The sequence below is a fragment of the Archocentrus centrarchus genome, chromosome 20 (assembly GCF_007364275.1).
Source record: "Archocentrus centrarchus isolate MPI-CPG fArcCen1 chromosome 20, fArcCen1, whole genome shotgun sequence".
In the NCBI taxonomy this organism is placed as follows: Eukaryota; Metazoa; Chordata; class Actinopteri; order Cichliformes; family Cichlidae; genus Archocentrus; species Archocentrus centrarchus.
Genome location: NC_044365.1, coordinates 21,981,749 through 21,996,841, shown reverse-complemented (window position 1 = coordinate 21,996,841; position 15,093 = coordinate 21,981,749). Strand labels below are relative to the sequence as shown.

General features: G+C 40.3%; 1 protein-coding gene across 5 annotated transcripts in view; it reads left to right on the top strand.

Annotated features, from left to right (window-relative positions):
- smarcd3b (SWI/SNF related BAF chromatin remodeling complex subunit D3b) overlaps window positions 1-13,894 on the top strand; it is a 57,712-nt gene extending 43,818 nt beyond the window's left edge. For 2 of the 5 annotated variants that reach the window (XM_030756690.1, XM_030756689.1), the window contains exons 6-13: window positions 242-337; window positions 8,805-8,906; window positions 9,199-9,360; window positions 10,414-10,511; window positions 11,058-11,193; window positions 12,874-12,996; window positions 13,439-13,540; window positions 13,629-13,891. In XM_030756690.1, the coding sequence (XP_030612550.1) occupies window positions 242-337; window positions 8,805-8,906; window positions 9,199-9,360; window positions 10,414-10,511; window positions 11,058-11,193; window positions 12,874-12,996; window positions 13,439-13,540; window positions 13,629-13,682 (873 nt within the window). In that variant the 3' untranslated portion in view covers window positions 13,683-13,891. Of the gene's footprint in view, window positions 1-241; window positions 338-8,804; window positions 8,907-9,198; window positions 9,361-10,413; window positions 10,512-11,057; window positions 11,194-12,873; window positions 12,997-13,438; window positions 13,541-13,628 lie in introns of all 5 variants that reach the window. The other 3 variants (XM_030756687.1, XM_030756686.1, XM_030756688.1) reach the window with 3 other exon arrangements.
- The last annotated feature ends 1,199 nt before the right edge of the window (window positions 13,895-15,093 follow it).

The window sequence follows — 15,093 nt, the reverse complement described above, 5'->3', positions numbered from 1 at the left end:
GACCACAAATATTTCTGGTTGAGCTCGGAGGAAGTGGACCCTGAGAATGTCTTGTCTTGTTTTTTTTTCTGTGATGTCACCCCGGCTCTTGTGGGTTTTTGATGAGTAATGTTGCTATAAGCAAAGACGTGGCAACAACAGTTTGCGTTTGTGAATCTGCCTATGAGTGTTTCGTGTGTGTGTGCGACTGATTTTGGGCATTAACCGACGTCTGTCTGATTGCTGTCTGTCTGCTCTGCAGCCGGGGAAGCAGAAGAAGAAATTCTCTTCGTTCTTCAAGAGCCTGGTGATCGAGCTGGACAAAGACCTGTACGGCCCCGACAACCACCTGGTCGAGGTCAGCTCAAACGCAAAGGAGGAACCACACACGTGCAACTGCAGATTTGCCCCCATCATCAGTGATTTTGAGATCAGTGAAGGGATGAACAGCACCTTTAATTTCACAGTTTTACCTGCAAAAAAAAAAAAAACACATTAGAAAACTAGAAGGGCACTCAGTAGAGCGCATACCTCACCTGCCCCAAATTTTCTATGTGCCGATACTGTGCTGCGATAGATACTCCCATCAGGTTCAGCTAGATTTTGGTGTTAGTTGCATGTCACTGGCTTTATTTTTTGCTCTCCATGAGTGAATCTTTTTTGACCCTGTAATTTTCAGCATTCTGAATCATTAAATCCTCCTTGGATCTTGAACATTTGCTATAAGATAACATATAGCCATGCTGACTTATTCTCATAAGGTTAGATGCAAATATGTGAATCCTTTTACAAAATCCAGGATCCAGATCACCACCAAAATTTAGACAGTTGTTCCTTGTACCACCACAAACAACTCCAGAAATTGTCGTTCAAATCTGTTCATAATTCTCAGAGTTATCCTGCTAACAGGCTGACAGACCAACATGACCGAAAACATAACCTCCTCCACCCATCGGTGGGCGAGGTAAAAAAAACCAAACACATTTTTGCTCCACTGCAGTGGATTTTAAAATGTAACACATGTTCACCTTCAACAGAGTCCTCACCTTAAAAAATGTCTTTCAAGTGTAAAATACTCAACCTTGTAATCCTAAAAGATGATTCGAAAAGTGTGTAGCTTCTGCTTTCATGTAGGAGCAACTGCTCTCTCTTTTATTTTTTTATATATATATATATATATATATATATATATATATATATATATATATATATATATATATATATTTTTTTTTTTTTTTTTTTTTTTTTTCTCCTCTGGCTTGTATTGAAATTTATCCACCTGGAATATTTTGGTGTGAGTTTTGTAGTGACATCTTCTCTTGAATATAATGAAACTCGATGGCACGCACTTTGTGCTCCTCAAATTGCCCGAGAAGTCTATGAGAAAAACTCAGCGCCAGTGCCTGTTTCCAGAAATCACGATCACAGTAACAGAACCTTACCTGTTAAATGAAGTGCAGCCATCAATCAAGTCAGTGGTTCCTGAGCTTATTTTTCTGCAGGATCCTCTTTTTCATACATAAAAAGTTTTTCAAGCCCTCCATCTGCAACATATGCACATAAACATAACCACTTATCCAAATCCAGGGCCCTGTACTAGAAATCAGATTCAGCATACCCCGCATATCTTTCCATTCTCTGACTTCACTTGGTCAATCAGGATAAGCCGTTATTCAAAGGTGGTTATCAACTCAATAGGTTAACCCAGGGTAAACACATTTATCAGTGTCATAGCTCTGTATGTGTGTAAGGCAAGTTTTAGATTTTCAGTTTTTAGTTATAGCCTTGCTGGTGTTTAATGATCTGAGACTATTAAATATATGAACAGAGTTTAAAAGGATGTCTTAGCCTATGTGCAAACAGGCGCACATAGGTGTCCTATTTTGGGACCGTATTATAAGGCCAATAGAACAATAAAACAGGAAAAATCCTCAAGGAATAAAGTTGCATCTAAGAATCTATATTTACTACTGATGCTCAAAAGAAAGAAAAAGACTGCAAACCCTCCTATTAGCTGCATGTAGAGGTCCGAGGCATCTTCCAGGAGGGGTGTTTATTTATCCTAAAAGTTGGTAAATTAATGTGTTGCAGGAGCAACATCATAAAAAAATAACCCAGGGCAATACAAAATCACAAATCAGAAAATGACACAAAAAGAGGTCAACAAATCAAAATTGAATTCTGTTACAAGGAGATTGATGTGCAAAATCTAACAAGTGGTGTGAAGCAGGTCTTTCTATATCTGACCTTGTGGCAACAGAGCTGAAACATGTTAGAGAAACAGTCTTTGCTGCCTGCCTAGAAAATGTGAACAGAGATGCTGCTGCTGAGTTTTTAAAATTTCTGGCACTTTGAGCACTACAAGGTAGTTGCCTCTTAGTTCCCTCATGTTCAAGGCGAGGCAGACTTTTCTGAAGTGTAACGACTGATTCAAACAATGGATTGAAAAGCATGGATCTGACGGATAATTTTAATGATCGAGGTTACCGGGCCACAGAGGGTCCAAAAGTAATTCAGCAAGCAAAAATCAGAGGTCAGTATGGACAAGAGAATCACTGATAATCTAAAGCTCGAGCTGTAAGGCTGCGCATGTACTGGGTGAGTAATTAGCTGATGGGACACAGAAAATTGGCTGGAAAACTGAAACAAAGGGAGGAAGGAGCAGTAATGAATAAAACAAGAGGAGCAATTTCAAAATAAAAGAGGAAGTTAAACTGCTGATATCTCTATTGAAGCTTGTTTGAAAAAAAAAAACTTTCAACTTAATAACTGAGAAAATAATTTGAAATTGAGAAAATAACTTAAAATTTTGACTTAAGTAAAAAAAAATTGAGATAATAACCCCAAATTTTGACTCATAGATGGCAGAAAATGTTTATAATCCATTATTTCTGGGGGTTTTTGCACCCATCTCCCTGGAAACTCAAGTTATTTGCCTCACTTTTAAACTTTAAGTAACTGTCATGCAGGGATCCACAAGTGTGCTTGATGTTACACCAGTTACAACATTAAACGCAGTCTACACACACAGTCCACACACTTTGAACCCATCTGTCCCTGCAGCCTGATTTATGGAGCAAGTGTGTGCAGCTGCTCTCTGTGGTAGACCAGTTGGATGTCGAATGAATTAGCTTCCTGTCTTAGCTGTCGTTTCTCGCACCAGTTCAGCTCTCTCGGCGAGAGAGTGCATCGCTTTAAAACGCACAAAAACGAGCACATGTGCTCCTCGTCGAATGTGTGCGAGAAGTGATTGCAGTTTTGAAAAACGTACGCACTCTTTTGCTGCTGTTATCTGCTGCGATCAGACGGCCTGCAGCTCCGCAAATAGCTTGTTACCAAAGATAAGTTTATAGGACTACGTCAGCCACAACAGCAAAAATAACTGACACATCTACTGACACATCAAATAAACCCTGCAAAATTTAAACTGATTTAATTTAATTTGAGAGATTTAACCTGGATAAATCGAAGCAAATCCAACCCAGAAGCACTCAGCTTTCAGGAAATGTCTCAACTGGTAACAGAAGATAACTTTTCACACAGAAATCAAAACCTCTGCTGCGAAAAATATCTTATAGCTGAAACTCCTCAATCTGCCCTTTCTTACTTAATAAAGCCATTCAGGTGAACCCCCCCCCCCCCCCCCCCCCCCCCCCAAAAAAAAAAACAAAAAAACAAAAAACACTTTGAGTTATAACAGGCTAAATAAAAGCATTCTGCACTGCTATGATGAATCTATCAAATGTGACAGCTGCCAAAATAAAGACCTTATCGTGGTGAGTAATAAGAGAGACCATAGTTTGGTGTGTGTGTGTGTGTGTGTGTGTGTGTGTGTGTGTGTGTGTGTGTGTGTGTGTGTGTCTCAGCATGTTAGGATGCCACTTGGAGGCTTTACCAACTTTGATTTGTAATATCGCTGTTGGGTTGTTACAGATCAATCAGTGCTGTCCATCTGACAATATGGTCACCATATTTAATGATGCTTTGCAAAGGTTTACCTTCATACTCTTAAATATTTCACACTGCACAGAGCTGGGTTCAAATTTGGCACTTTTTTATTGGCTTCATTGTTTTCAGCATATTTGAGCCCTCATAACTTAATAGGAACAGGAGACATCCACACAAAATCAGGGCTGAAAAAACTAATTTAGGCTCTGTTTAAAAACGGCCACCAATTGTAACCAATTTTGTGGTTCAGTATCACGGGATATATCATAGTTTCATTGCAAAAGCTGCACCAATTTAATGTCTATGATGTAGAGGAACAGAAACAAGCATTGGTACCCTGGATGTTTGATCTGTTTTCTGGCAATTCACTGGAGAAAACTTCAAAAGCTGCTTTCTGGGCAAACTTTAAAGGGTCATATCACCATTTGGGATAGGTGTCTGATCAAAACGAGTCGCATCAAATGAAAGGATATCAGGCTTATCTTCTAGCCGTGATTCTTTCTGTGTCAAAATGACTTTCTAATTCATGCTCCATTTAAGAAAAGGCCAGAAACTGTGGCCAGAAAAGCTTCCTGTGACACTTTATGGGACAGAGCCATTGTTAATATTATTATTGTGATTTTTTTTTTTAATCTGCTATGACAGTCTAAAGTGTCTGCTGTGAAGTATGGACATTGTTGTTTTCAAAAGACTTTTAACCAAATAACAGATAAAATAAAAAACATTATCTTATGGACTTAAAAAAATCAAACAACTGTGACTGTGCTATGAAAATAAAGGTGTTTTAATCATTATTTTAAAGAGAATAACTTTGAGGTTGTTCTTTTTGTTTTGTATTAAAGGTAAAGGAGCATCTCAAAACAAAACCTCAAATTAACTTTGTGAAATATAGTTCAGACTTTAAGAAGCCAGCTCTCTCACTTTTGTAACAGTAACTAAAATGAAGATGGTCAGTTTGTTCCTACCAGGCAACCAGGAAGTCAAGAAATAGTCTGGTACACAACCTCTTAAAACCACAGCTCAGTGTAACTGAGCTGCAGTTTCGCTAATGAAGTGCAGCATGTCGATAAGAAACCAGATTTGTCCGATGTGCTGCACGTTTGTATGATGCACACAGACTTATTTGGATCTCGTTAAAGAGCTGTTCCAGAATCAGCTGCAGCAGTGTTTCAGACTTCTTCATGTGTGCAGCACATTTACCTTAAATGCAGTAATTACTCAAATATATATATATATATATATATATATATTTTTTTTTTTAATGGAGTTTTTTTGTTTGTTTCTTAGAATTTCAAAACTTCCACATTAACATGCAAAAGACTGATTTAATTTTTCTTTGTTTATTTTTTAATTTTTTAGTCCAAGATATCTCCTGTTCTTTGAATTATTGTAGTTTAGTAATGATGAAAATATTCACTTGTTGCATGTTTGTAAATGATTAAATCAGAGCCTAGACCGATATCAGATTTTTAAGACCGATACTGATAATAATATTTGGGGATTTAAAAAGCCCATATGTTGGCTGCTGTTTTAATTGTGTTATAGACACATAAACCATAAACAGATTTCCCTAATATTTATTTGTAGTTATTTATTTACTTGTTTACACTCTGACCGACTTAGTCAGGTGTTTGTTCCTAACACATATGTATCAACAGGGAAGTTGCACAGCGCCCTCTGGTGGACAAACTATACAACATCAACACTCATAACATGGTTGAAAGGTGTTTCTCCCGTCGCTACTTTTACTTTTTTAAATTTTATGTTATAAATACCGATACTAATATATCAGCAAATCCCTAATATTGGCCTTCTTATAAATCACTCTTGCTCTAGATTAAACTTCTGATAAACCTTCACTAAGTTTACAAGAAACCATTGATAAATCACGATCCTCACAGCATTATTGCCACAGGCTAAAGATGGGATAGTCGCCGGCATTGCTAAGGTGGCAAATTTTACTGGCCAGGTTGCACCCCAAGCAGGTGTGGCTACACAGAGTGAGGGTTTCCCCCTCATAGCTGAGCTGTTTATTTGTGCATCAGAAACTGTTCATAGTTTTGAGAGATATCTGCAGACAGTGAAGTTAAGATAACAAATATTGGAAATTCAGGTTGTTTTTGATTGGCTTGGCTGTTTTTGTGTGCACCTGGGATTCTCGGTCTGCATCTTTAACCGGCTTTTCATGTGCTGCATCACATATCATTAGAACTGCTTACTGTTACCTTTACAAGGGGCTTAATGTGAGAAAAGCATCAGTCTTTTCATCTAGCGCTTGGCTAATTCAGAGCTAAGTCAGTTTTGTGAAATGATTTCTTTACCAAAGTGAAGCTCTGATGCTGTTTAATCTCCTCACCCAGTTTGGACAAAGGCAGGCCTTTCCTTTCATTCTAGGTCTCGTCCATTAGTTTTGGAAGCTTCACTGATTTGTGTGAAGCTTTTGTATGCTTAGCACAAATCAGTGAACCTGCCCCGTTCAGCCATGCAGTCAGGGTCAATGACGACCTCTTGGAAAATTTTTATCTTGTCATGTCTGGTTAAATCTCGAGGTACAGCAACCCCAGGTGACCTGCTGCTTTTCATATTCCTATCGGGTAAATGCAAACTAAAACGGAGTGACCGAGTGGATTGCCCTCTCTCTTCTTCTTTTCTGTAATAGCAGAAAGGAGATGGTTTTTTAAAAAATTTCCAACTCACAAGGTTGTTTAAACACGTGAAAGCCGGAGAAAACAACTGCTTACTTATTAAAAACAACCATTAGCTGCCCTTCACTTTGTGTCCTCACATAATGCATCGACTAACAAAAAAAAAAAACACTTCAGGACTTTCAAAGTGAAAATTATGAATTTTCAAGGTTCCTCCTTTTAAGAGGGTGTTTTGCCCAGGCACTCAGGTGCTTCTCTTTGAATGACTTTCCATCAAAAGAATTTTGTTTCTACCTTGAGCTACAATAAGCACGTAATCTGTTCTGAATAAGCCATTGGTTGCAGGAAAACATTACTTTGGATTGCTTGCCAGGTTACTGCAAGATTGAGTTGTAAAGTATTTTTCTTTCCCGTTTCTGGACGGTTAAAATAAAACAGACATAAATAACATCTTAGGTTAGATACTGAGGAGGTTCTGAAATGCAAAAATTACTTAAAGACAGAATATTAGTCGGATAGTTATACCTGACCAGGTGCTTCTTGAATTTTTTTTCTGTTATCTGTAGATGTGTCTGTCGCTCCAGAGCTTGGTAACATTCATTCTCACACCCTTTCGATCTGTCTCAGCATGCTGTGCATGGTTAATTACCAGATATTTAACCTCATACCCAGTCAGTGCTTATTCTCAAAATAAATACTGCTGCATAGCCAAAGAACGTCCTTGTTTTTGTGCACATTTTTACAGCTTCTCCACCTCCTTACAATCGGAGTGATTTTTCCTAAAATGCCAAAACAATAAAAGTTAAAAGTAGATGCAAAAAACACCCTCAGGTTTTATTATTGTGCTTTTATTATGCTAGCCGCTCTGTGAGGTCGTACTGGGAAAATCAGCATGCCGATAATGGATACTGTTTTTTTTACCCTCTTATGCTGCAGCTGAGGCTGAAGTGTTGTTGTTTGCAAGCCTAAACAAAATGTATTGAGATATATTGATAATAAATAACCCAGTACCATTTGTCAAGATGACACTTGAATGTAATTAGGTGGTTATATTTCACCTTACACTGTTTGACACCAGCCATAAAATAGAAAAAAGAAGCGAGCAACACGCAGTAACTAGTTGCTCAGCAGACAGGCCCATGTGGGTCCACAGTGGGTAGCTGTGGGTGAACTGTGGGCTTGTGTGGGCCTCAACTGGGTGTGCTGACACAGGGTCGACAGCAGTTTGCCTATGGTCAAACCCACTGTGGGCTGCCTATAGAAAACCCATGTGGGTCACGTAGCAGTTTTGCTCTTTTTCAGCCCCTAAGAGGAATTCTGTGGCCTGCCCGTAGAAAGCCTTCATTGCCTGTGCTAATTGGAGTGGCCACACCCTTAACTTCACTCTCAAGGTGGATGAGTTATATAGAAATTCACCTTCACTGGAGTGGTTGCGAAGGGGGAAACTATCTTTAGAGTCCAAAACTGTAAACATGTAAATGTGTTTATTTCTGCTTCTGTGCCATTTTAACACAAGTGTCTATGCAGACACCACCAAGTGGCCACTAGAGGAACTTCAGTTTTTGGCTCTTCAGTTTTCAGCTGCTACCACAGTGTGTTACTACTACCACACAAAATCATGCTGGAGGACGTGGCTAACGAGCTGTGGCTTAGATAGAATGCTAATGCTAATGGAAGATCGGTGGCTCGGTCCCCAGCTCCTCTAGTCTGCATGTCGAGGTATCCTTGGGAGATTTGTAGTAAGAAAGCACTCTGAGTGCTCAAGTAGAGTAGAAAAGCACTATGGAAGTACCAGTACATTTATTTAGCTCATTTGTACAATTATGGTGACAGATTCTCTCTCTCTGGATTCCTACACCTGTATTTTAGTTATAATTTGTTTGCCAAACAAGAGACAAAATAGACAAGAAACAAAATTAAATTTGATTCATGGCGCTTTTTAAGCATAAGCTATGTTATTGTCACTCCTTATTGCCACAATAAATATGGAGTGTAAAATCTACTATTGGTATTTCAACTTCATGCTGTCACTACATTAAAAGTCAGAGGAACACTATAGTCAAGGGGATCTGTCCTCTGGTAGCCATGACCTTGTATAGCCAAATATGTGTTTTTGTAGCTGGGGGAAAAAGTGTGAAACAAGCAACTAATGTAGTGGAGAAATAACAAAAGGATTAATAAACCGTCCGAGTTTGGTTTGGTCAAAGTGTGTCGTTCTCTTTGTTCTTTTAGTGGCACCGCACACCCACCACCCAGGAGACGGACGGCTTCCAGGTGAAGCGGCCGGGAGATGTGAGTGTGCGCTGCACTCTGCTGCTGATGCTGGAATACCAGGTGAGAGCGCCGCGCCGTCTCATTGCACTGCCCTTAAATAGATCGTTACTACTCCATGACTAATCCGTGCCTTGAAATCAGCTGTTGTAGTGACAACCTGCAGGCCCCACGTTGCTGATAAACACTGGCCTGCACAAACATTACAGTCCATTTAAGACACCATTTAAACCTGACATCTGTTTCCAAAAACGGGGAAATACGATGAGGGCGAATGATGTGATGGAGCCGGCGTAAAGCCTCTGATGTGGGCGGCTGCAAAAAGTGTTGTAATGTGATTATATTTTCTCTGCAGCCTCCTCAGTTTAAGCTGGACCCTCGCCTGGCTCGCCTGCTCGGTATTCACACTCAGACTCGCTCCTGCATCATCCAGGCCCTCTGGCAGTACGTGAAGACCAACAAGCTCCAGGACTCACACGACAAGGAGTACATCAACTGTGACAAGTATTTCCAACAGGTGCGGGACTCTCGGTGTTGCTAAAAATATGATTTCACCAGAGCAACATGAGTAACATGTATATAAACTCCACCAAAGTCTTATTTTGCAGCTTTAAAGAGAGTGATTTGGATCAGCACCATCATTGAACTGGTTGCATGCCAGTATTTGGGATACCCCCAATCTATGACATCATACAGAGCCAAGAGTAGAAAATATGATCTGACACTGAATGCTTACAGTGTTTTTGGCTCATAAACTGACCTCATTATTTGTTTAATGTGAGCATCCACCTTTGGAACACTTTCTATACTCTATATATACTGCTAAAAAAAAATTAAAGGAAGACTTTTTAATCAGAGTATAGCATTAATTCGGTTAAACTTCTGAGATATTGATCTGCTCAGTTAGGTAGCAGAGGGGGTTGTTGATCAGTTAATGCTTTGATGTTAATCAAATTAACAGCATGTGCAATAGAGGGGCACCAATGAGACCTTCACCTCCCTGACTGTAATGCGCCAAATGTAAATTTTGTTGGAGGAGGGATAACGGGGTATGGGGTTGTTTTTCTGGGCTCTTAGCTCCAGTGAAAGGAGATCTTAATGCTTCACCTCACCAAGACATTTTGGAGAGCTCAAAGCTTCCAGCTCTGTGAGAACAGTTTGGGGAAGGCCTTTTTCTGTTCCAGCATGACTGTGCCTCAATGCAAAGCAAGGTCCATAAAGGGACTGTTGGATGAGTTTGGTGTTCAAGAATTTGAATGGCCCGCACAGAGCCCACCTTTGGGATGAACTAGAATGGAGACTGCAAGCTGGGCCCTCTTGTCCAGCATCAGCGTCTAACCTCAGAAATGCTCTTCTGGATGAAAGGACAAAAATTTCCACAGATGCACTTCGAAAAGTGGACGCTGTTATAGCTGCAAAAGGGGGGCACCAATTTAGAGTGAGATGTCATAAAAGCTCCTGTAGGTGTAACGTGTAGGTGGCCCAATACTTTTGTCTGTGTCGTGTATGTCAGGAAATAAGGAAAAGCATAACCGGTGCACTTTAAAAGAAAAGTGATTTTTATTTTTAGATTTTCGACTGCCCTCGACTGAAGTTTTCTGAGATCCCCCAGCGCCTCACCAACCTCCTCCTGCCCCCTGACCCCATCGTCATCAACCACGTTATCAGGTAGATTTTCTCCTTTTAATGCACACAGAAAAGTCTCATTAAGACGAGCAGTCTCCTGGCTGAAATATGCAGCACAGCAGATAAATAACACAACCAAGTATTAACCAAGAAGAATTTTTACTTTGTGTATTGCATATTTATCTTTGTATGTGTGCAAAAAAAAAAAAAAAAAAGGTGATTTTAAAGAGATATTAAATTCAAAGAGCTTTATAGCATGAAAATGTGTTTACCTTGAAACTTCTACCTTTTTCATTGTCAATAAATTAAGTACAGCATCATTTACCATATTAAACAGCCAAACAAAACTGAGCCATCACTGCAGCACACCACAATAATGGGGTATGTGATACAAACTTAATGTTATTCAGCAAGTTTATTATTGACTACACAAAAGGAAACAAATAGGAAAAAAGACTTCTAATTTGGAAGATTATATTGAATGAACTCAAAGGCTCCAAGGTGAAGCTTTCTCTCTATAAAGACACGCCTTAACTTTGCATAAATGAACACTTTACTGATCTGCTTTGGGGTTGGTTTGTTTTTCAGCGTGGACCCCAATGACCAGAAGAAGACGGCCTGCTACGACATCGACGTGGAGGTGGACGATCCCCTGAAGAGCCAGATGAGCAGCTTCCTTCTCTCCACCGCCAACCAGCAGGAAATTGCCTCACTTGACAACAAGGTGAGCTCGCTACCATCGCAGAACACGCTTTCTCTGTAAGCCGATCTCTGTGTGTGTGTGTGTGTGTGAGTGTGAGTGTGTGGGGGTTATTTATGTTTCACTGACAGATTTTAACTTTATAACCGACATTGTTGCCAGAGCGGAGCAGGAAGGAAGGGTGGGACAAATAACCAGTGCAGAAATACATGTGACACAAAACACACTGAGAGCATGCACTGCTGCTCGAGACAGAGTTTTCTTTCTCTTTGACAGTATTCATTTTATACTGTGTTGTGCAAAAGTCTGGAGCCCCCACTTGTGTGCATACACATACATGGAAATGCAGCACATAAGCCAAAAACAAAGTTTGTAAAATTCGAACGAGCTTGAAAGTCAATATTTGGTGTGAGCGCCTTTATTCTTCGACACAGCCTGAACTCTCTGAGGCAGCTTTCTTGTAATGTCCTTAAATAATCTTTAAGAATAGTTCTCCAGGCTTCTTGAAGGACATTCAAAGCTCTTCTTTGGATGCCTTTTGTTCTGTTCTCTGTCAGGATGATCCCACACTGCTTCAATAATATTGAGGTCCAGCCTCTGGGGAGGCCATTCTATGACTGGTAGTGTCCCATTGTGTGTTCTTCTATCCTTTTACTGCACTGGCAGTGTGTTTGGGATTATTGTCGTGCTGAAAAATGAAGATGTTGCCAATCAGATGCTTTCCAGATGGTATTTCAAGGTGGATCAAAATCTGATGGTACTTTTCTGTGTTCATAAGTACATCAGTTTTGACAAGACCTCCAACACCACTGGCTGAAATGCAGCCCCAAACCATGACAGAGCCTCGTTTTTCCTGTTTCTCAAGGACATGACTTTCAAACGTAGATTTTTACACCTGCCACTTCTTCTTGTATGTAGAGAAACGAGGGCTGGCTCAAGTCTTTTGCACAGCGTTTTACCTCCATGATAGCACAAAACCTATTTCTGTACTTCTGAGAAGCTCTCAATACTCCATGACGCAAGTCTGGCATGACAGAAATATAAAAATATAAAATATCATTTCCATTAACAGTGGTTTTCTGTAGGCGTCCAAATATACACGTTAGGTTAACGTGTATATTTGGACGCCTAAATATACACGTTAGGTTAACATGTATATTTTGACGCCTAAATATACACGTTAGGTTAACTAATCTAAACTGGCCGTGTGAACTGGTGACCTGTCCGTGGTGCATCTTACTGCCTGCTCAGTGTCAGCTGAGATGATAGGCACCCATCCCTGAAACCCTGAAACAGATAAGCTGTTCAGAAGATGAATGGATGGGTCGATTTCAGCGTTCACCAAATTAAATTCACCACTTCTTAATACCAAACAGAATGACACAATATATACCAGTCAGAAAATTGTCAAATACACGTCCGAGTTAGAACCTCTAGTTGTAAACAGTGTTTCTATGTAAAACAATCAATTAATGTGACCCGTAAAATGCTGAAGGATGGATAATTATGAATAATAAGCTGCCTCCCTGGTGTCACATGCTTCTGTAGCAGGAAGAATAAATATTTAAGACCTTGAAATTGAAATTCAACACTTTTACTAAGATTTTAAGGCTTCTTTATATGTGAACAGTGTTTTCACAGGATGACTGCAGCCCTAAGAAAAAAAGAACAAAAACCGCATTGTAACGTGTGCTACTTTTTCAGATCCATGAGACCATCGAGTCCATCAACCAGCTGAAGATCCAGAGGGACTTCATGCTGAGTTTCTCCAGAGATCCCAAGGGCTACATCCAGGATTGGCTCAAATCCCAGAGCCGAGATCTTAAGGTTACACACTTCTATTTATACCTCCACTCATTCAGTCGTTTAAAGCCCGCAGTTTGCTTTACATTAGCTGAGAGGTATCCTCTGGATGTTGAATGAAGTGGGAAATAAAATGCAGAATTCATTCATGTAAATAAACTAAAGCTGCGAGGATCATTTAATTCTGGCAATTTCTCTTTGGCTGACATTTTAATTGTACTAATGGGTATTCATTAATTTTATTCAATTAATGACTATAATTACTGTTTAGCAATATACATAAAATAAAGGCCCAAACCAAATTGGAGCACTCTTGAGGCTACAGTTTGACAGTTTTTGAGATGAACTGTTGGAGGAAAAGGCAGATCAATCGATGCCTGCTGCACATTTCAGGGATTATTTTGTCAATTGATGCTAAGAATAGGCCTGTTTTTTTTTAATGGTCGTGCCGTCTCGTTGGCTGCAGCTAATGACAGACGTGGTAGGGAACCCTGAAGAGGAGAGGAGGGCGGCGTTCTACCATGAACCCTGGTCCCAGGAGGCCGTCAGCCGCTATTTCTACTGCAAGGTGACTCGCTGACACCTTTACCTGTCAACTCTGCTTCTGTATTCACAGTATTCATAACTTTTTTGCTCTTCTCCTCTCCCTGTGACAGATCCAGCAGAGGAGGCAGGAGCTGGAACAGGCCCTAGCGGTCCGCAACACCTAAACAAAGGCCCTCCTGGATTTCTGCATCTGATTTCAGAGGCGTTCATGTGTGTGTGTGTGTGTGTGTTTGGATGTGTGTGTGTGTGTGTGTGTGTGTGTGAGGCCATGGCTGATGTCTGGTGAATCCTTAAACCTCTACAGACTAAGGGAGGCTTCATCTCAGCAGTGACTAATCAATTTCTTAGCAGTGTTTTGAAGTTAAATCAGCTGAGGAGGGATTCACCAGACAGCAGCAGAGTGCATGTACGTGCATCCGCCGCATATTTGTCCCTCCCACCCACCCCTGCGCCCCTTCCCTCCTTTAGTGCAGGACTGCGAAGGCATCGCGGTCGAAAGCGCAGATTCAGCCCCTCGGAGGTCGACGCCAGTTTCCGCTCTGTAAATAAACGTCACTAGAAAACTCCTTCTCGACCAGCTGCTCACACGCCACTGTGTTTTTGGACTCTCGTCCCAGACTCTGCAGACAGAAACGCTTCATGATGTAACCCGCTGACACAGTCAGACCCTGCGGCGCTCTGGATGAGTCTTGATTTTCTGTTTTGTTTTTATTTTGCAGAGCGTGTGAGTCTCAAGTGCGCTTCTCCTTTGTCCTCATTAGGAGAGCGTTCTTGAATTGTCGATTAATTACACCAGCAAAGTCGCGATGACAGTGTGACGCACCGGGTGGTTGCACAGGATGTTGTGTATAAACCGGAGGTGTGAATTTAATTCACTTTGTGTCTCATTTGCCAGAAAAAAGGACTTCTTTTTACAGTAAATTAACCAAACTAAAAGTATTATTACCTTATCAGCTCCATCTGTTTATACCGTAGTAAGAATAGTGTTTAAAATGAAGGAAGAAACAAACAGTATTGATCCTGATGATAATAACAGCTTTCCTTCTCTTAATCATAGCAAAACAAATATGCCTCTAAATGTTTTGTCACTCACTGCCTCTTTGTTACGTCGTATTTTGCCCGTTAATGTCCCGAAGGTGTTACCAAAGGTTGCAACAAAAGAGAGAGTGATCACTGAAGCAGAAGTTGGCAAAAAATCCAGACCTGAGTTTAATAGAAGTGACTGAACAAATCCAAAAATCCTTTCCTTAACTCTTGAACTCTTGCGTCAGCAAACTTTTAAGCACAGGTCTGTGGAATTTTGTCTATTTCTACAATTTTTTTTATGTTACATACACACAAAAAAAAAAGAGAAAATGATTTTTCTTTTCTAGAGATGTGAATGTAAATATGTTTTTTTCCCTTAAGAGGGCCAGCTGTACAGTATACGGCAGACTATCTGTGTGTGAGTGTGTGTTTGTGTGTCTGTTTGTTTTGGGAAGATTTCAGGAGGGGGTGTTGCAGTATGGGAGCTCCATGAGTTTCGAGTTAGTAGGGCAGGAATGTTAGTGTTCTTCTGTGTACTATCTTGGGTTC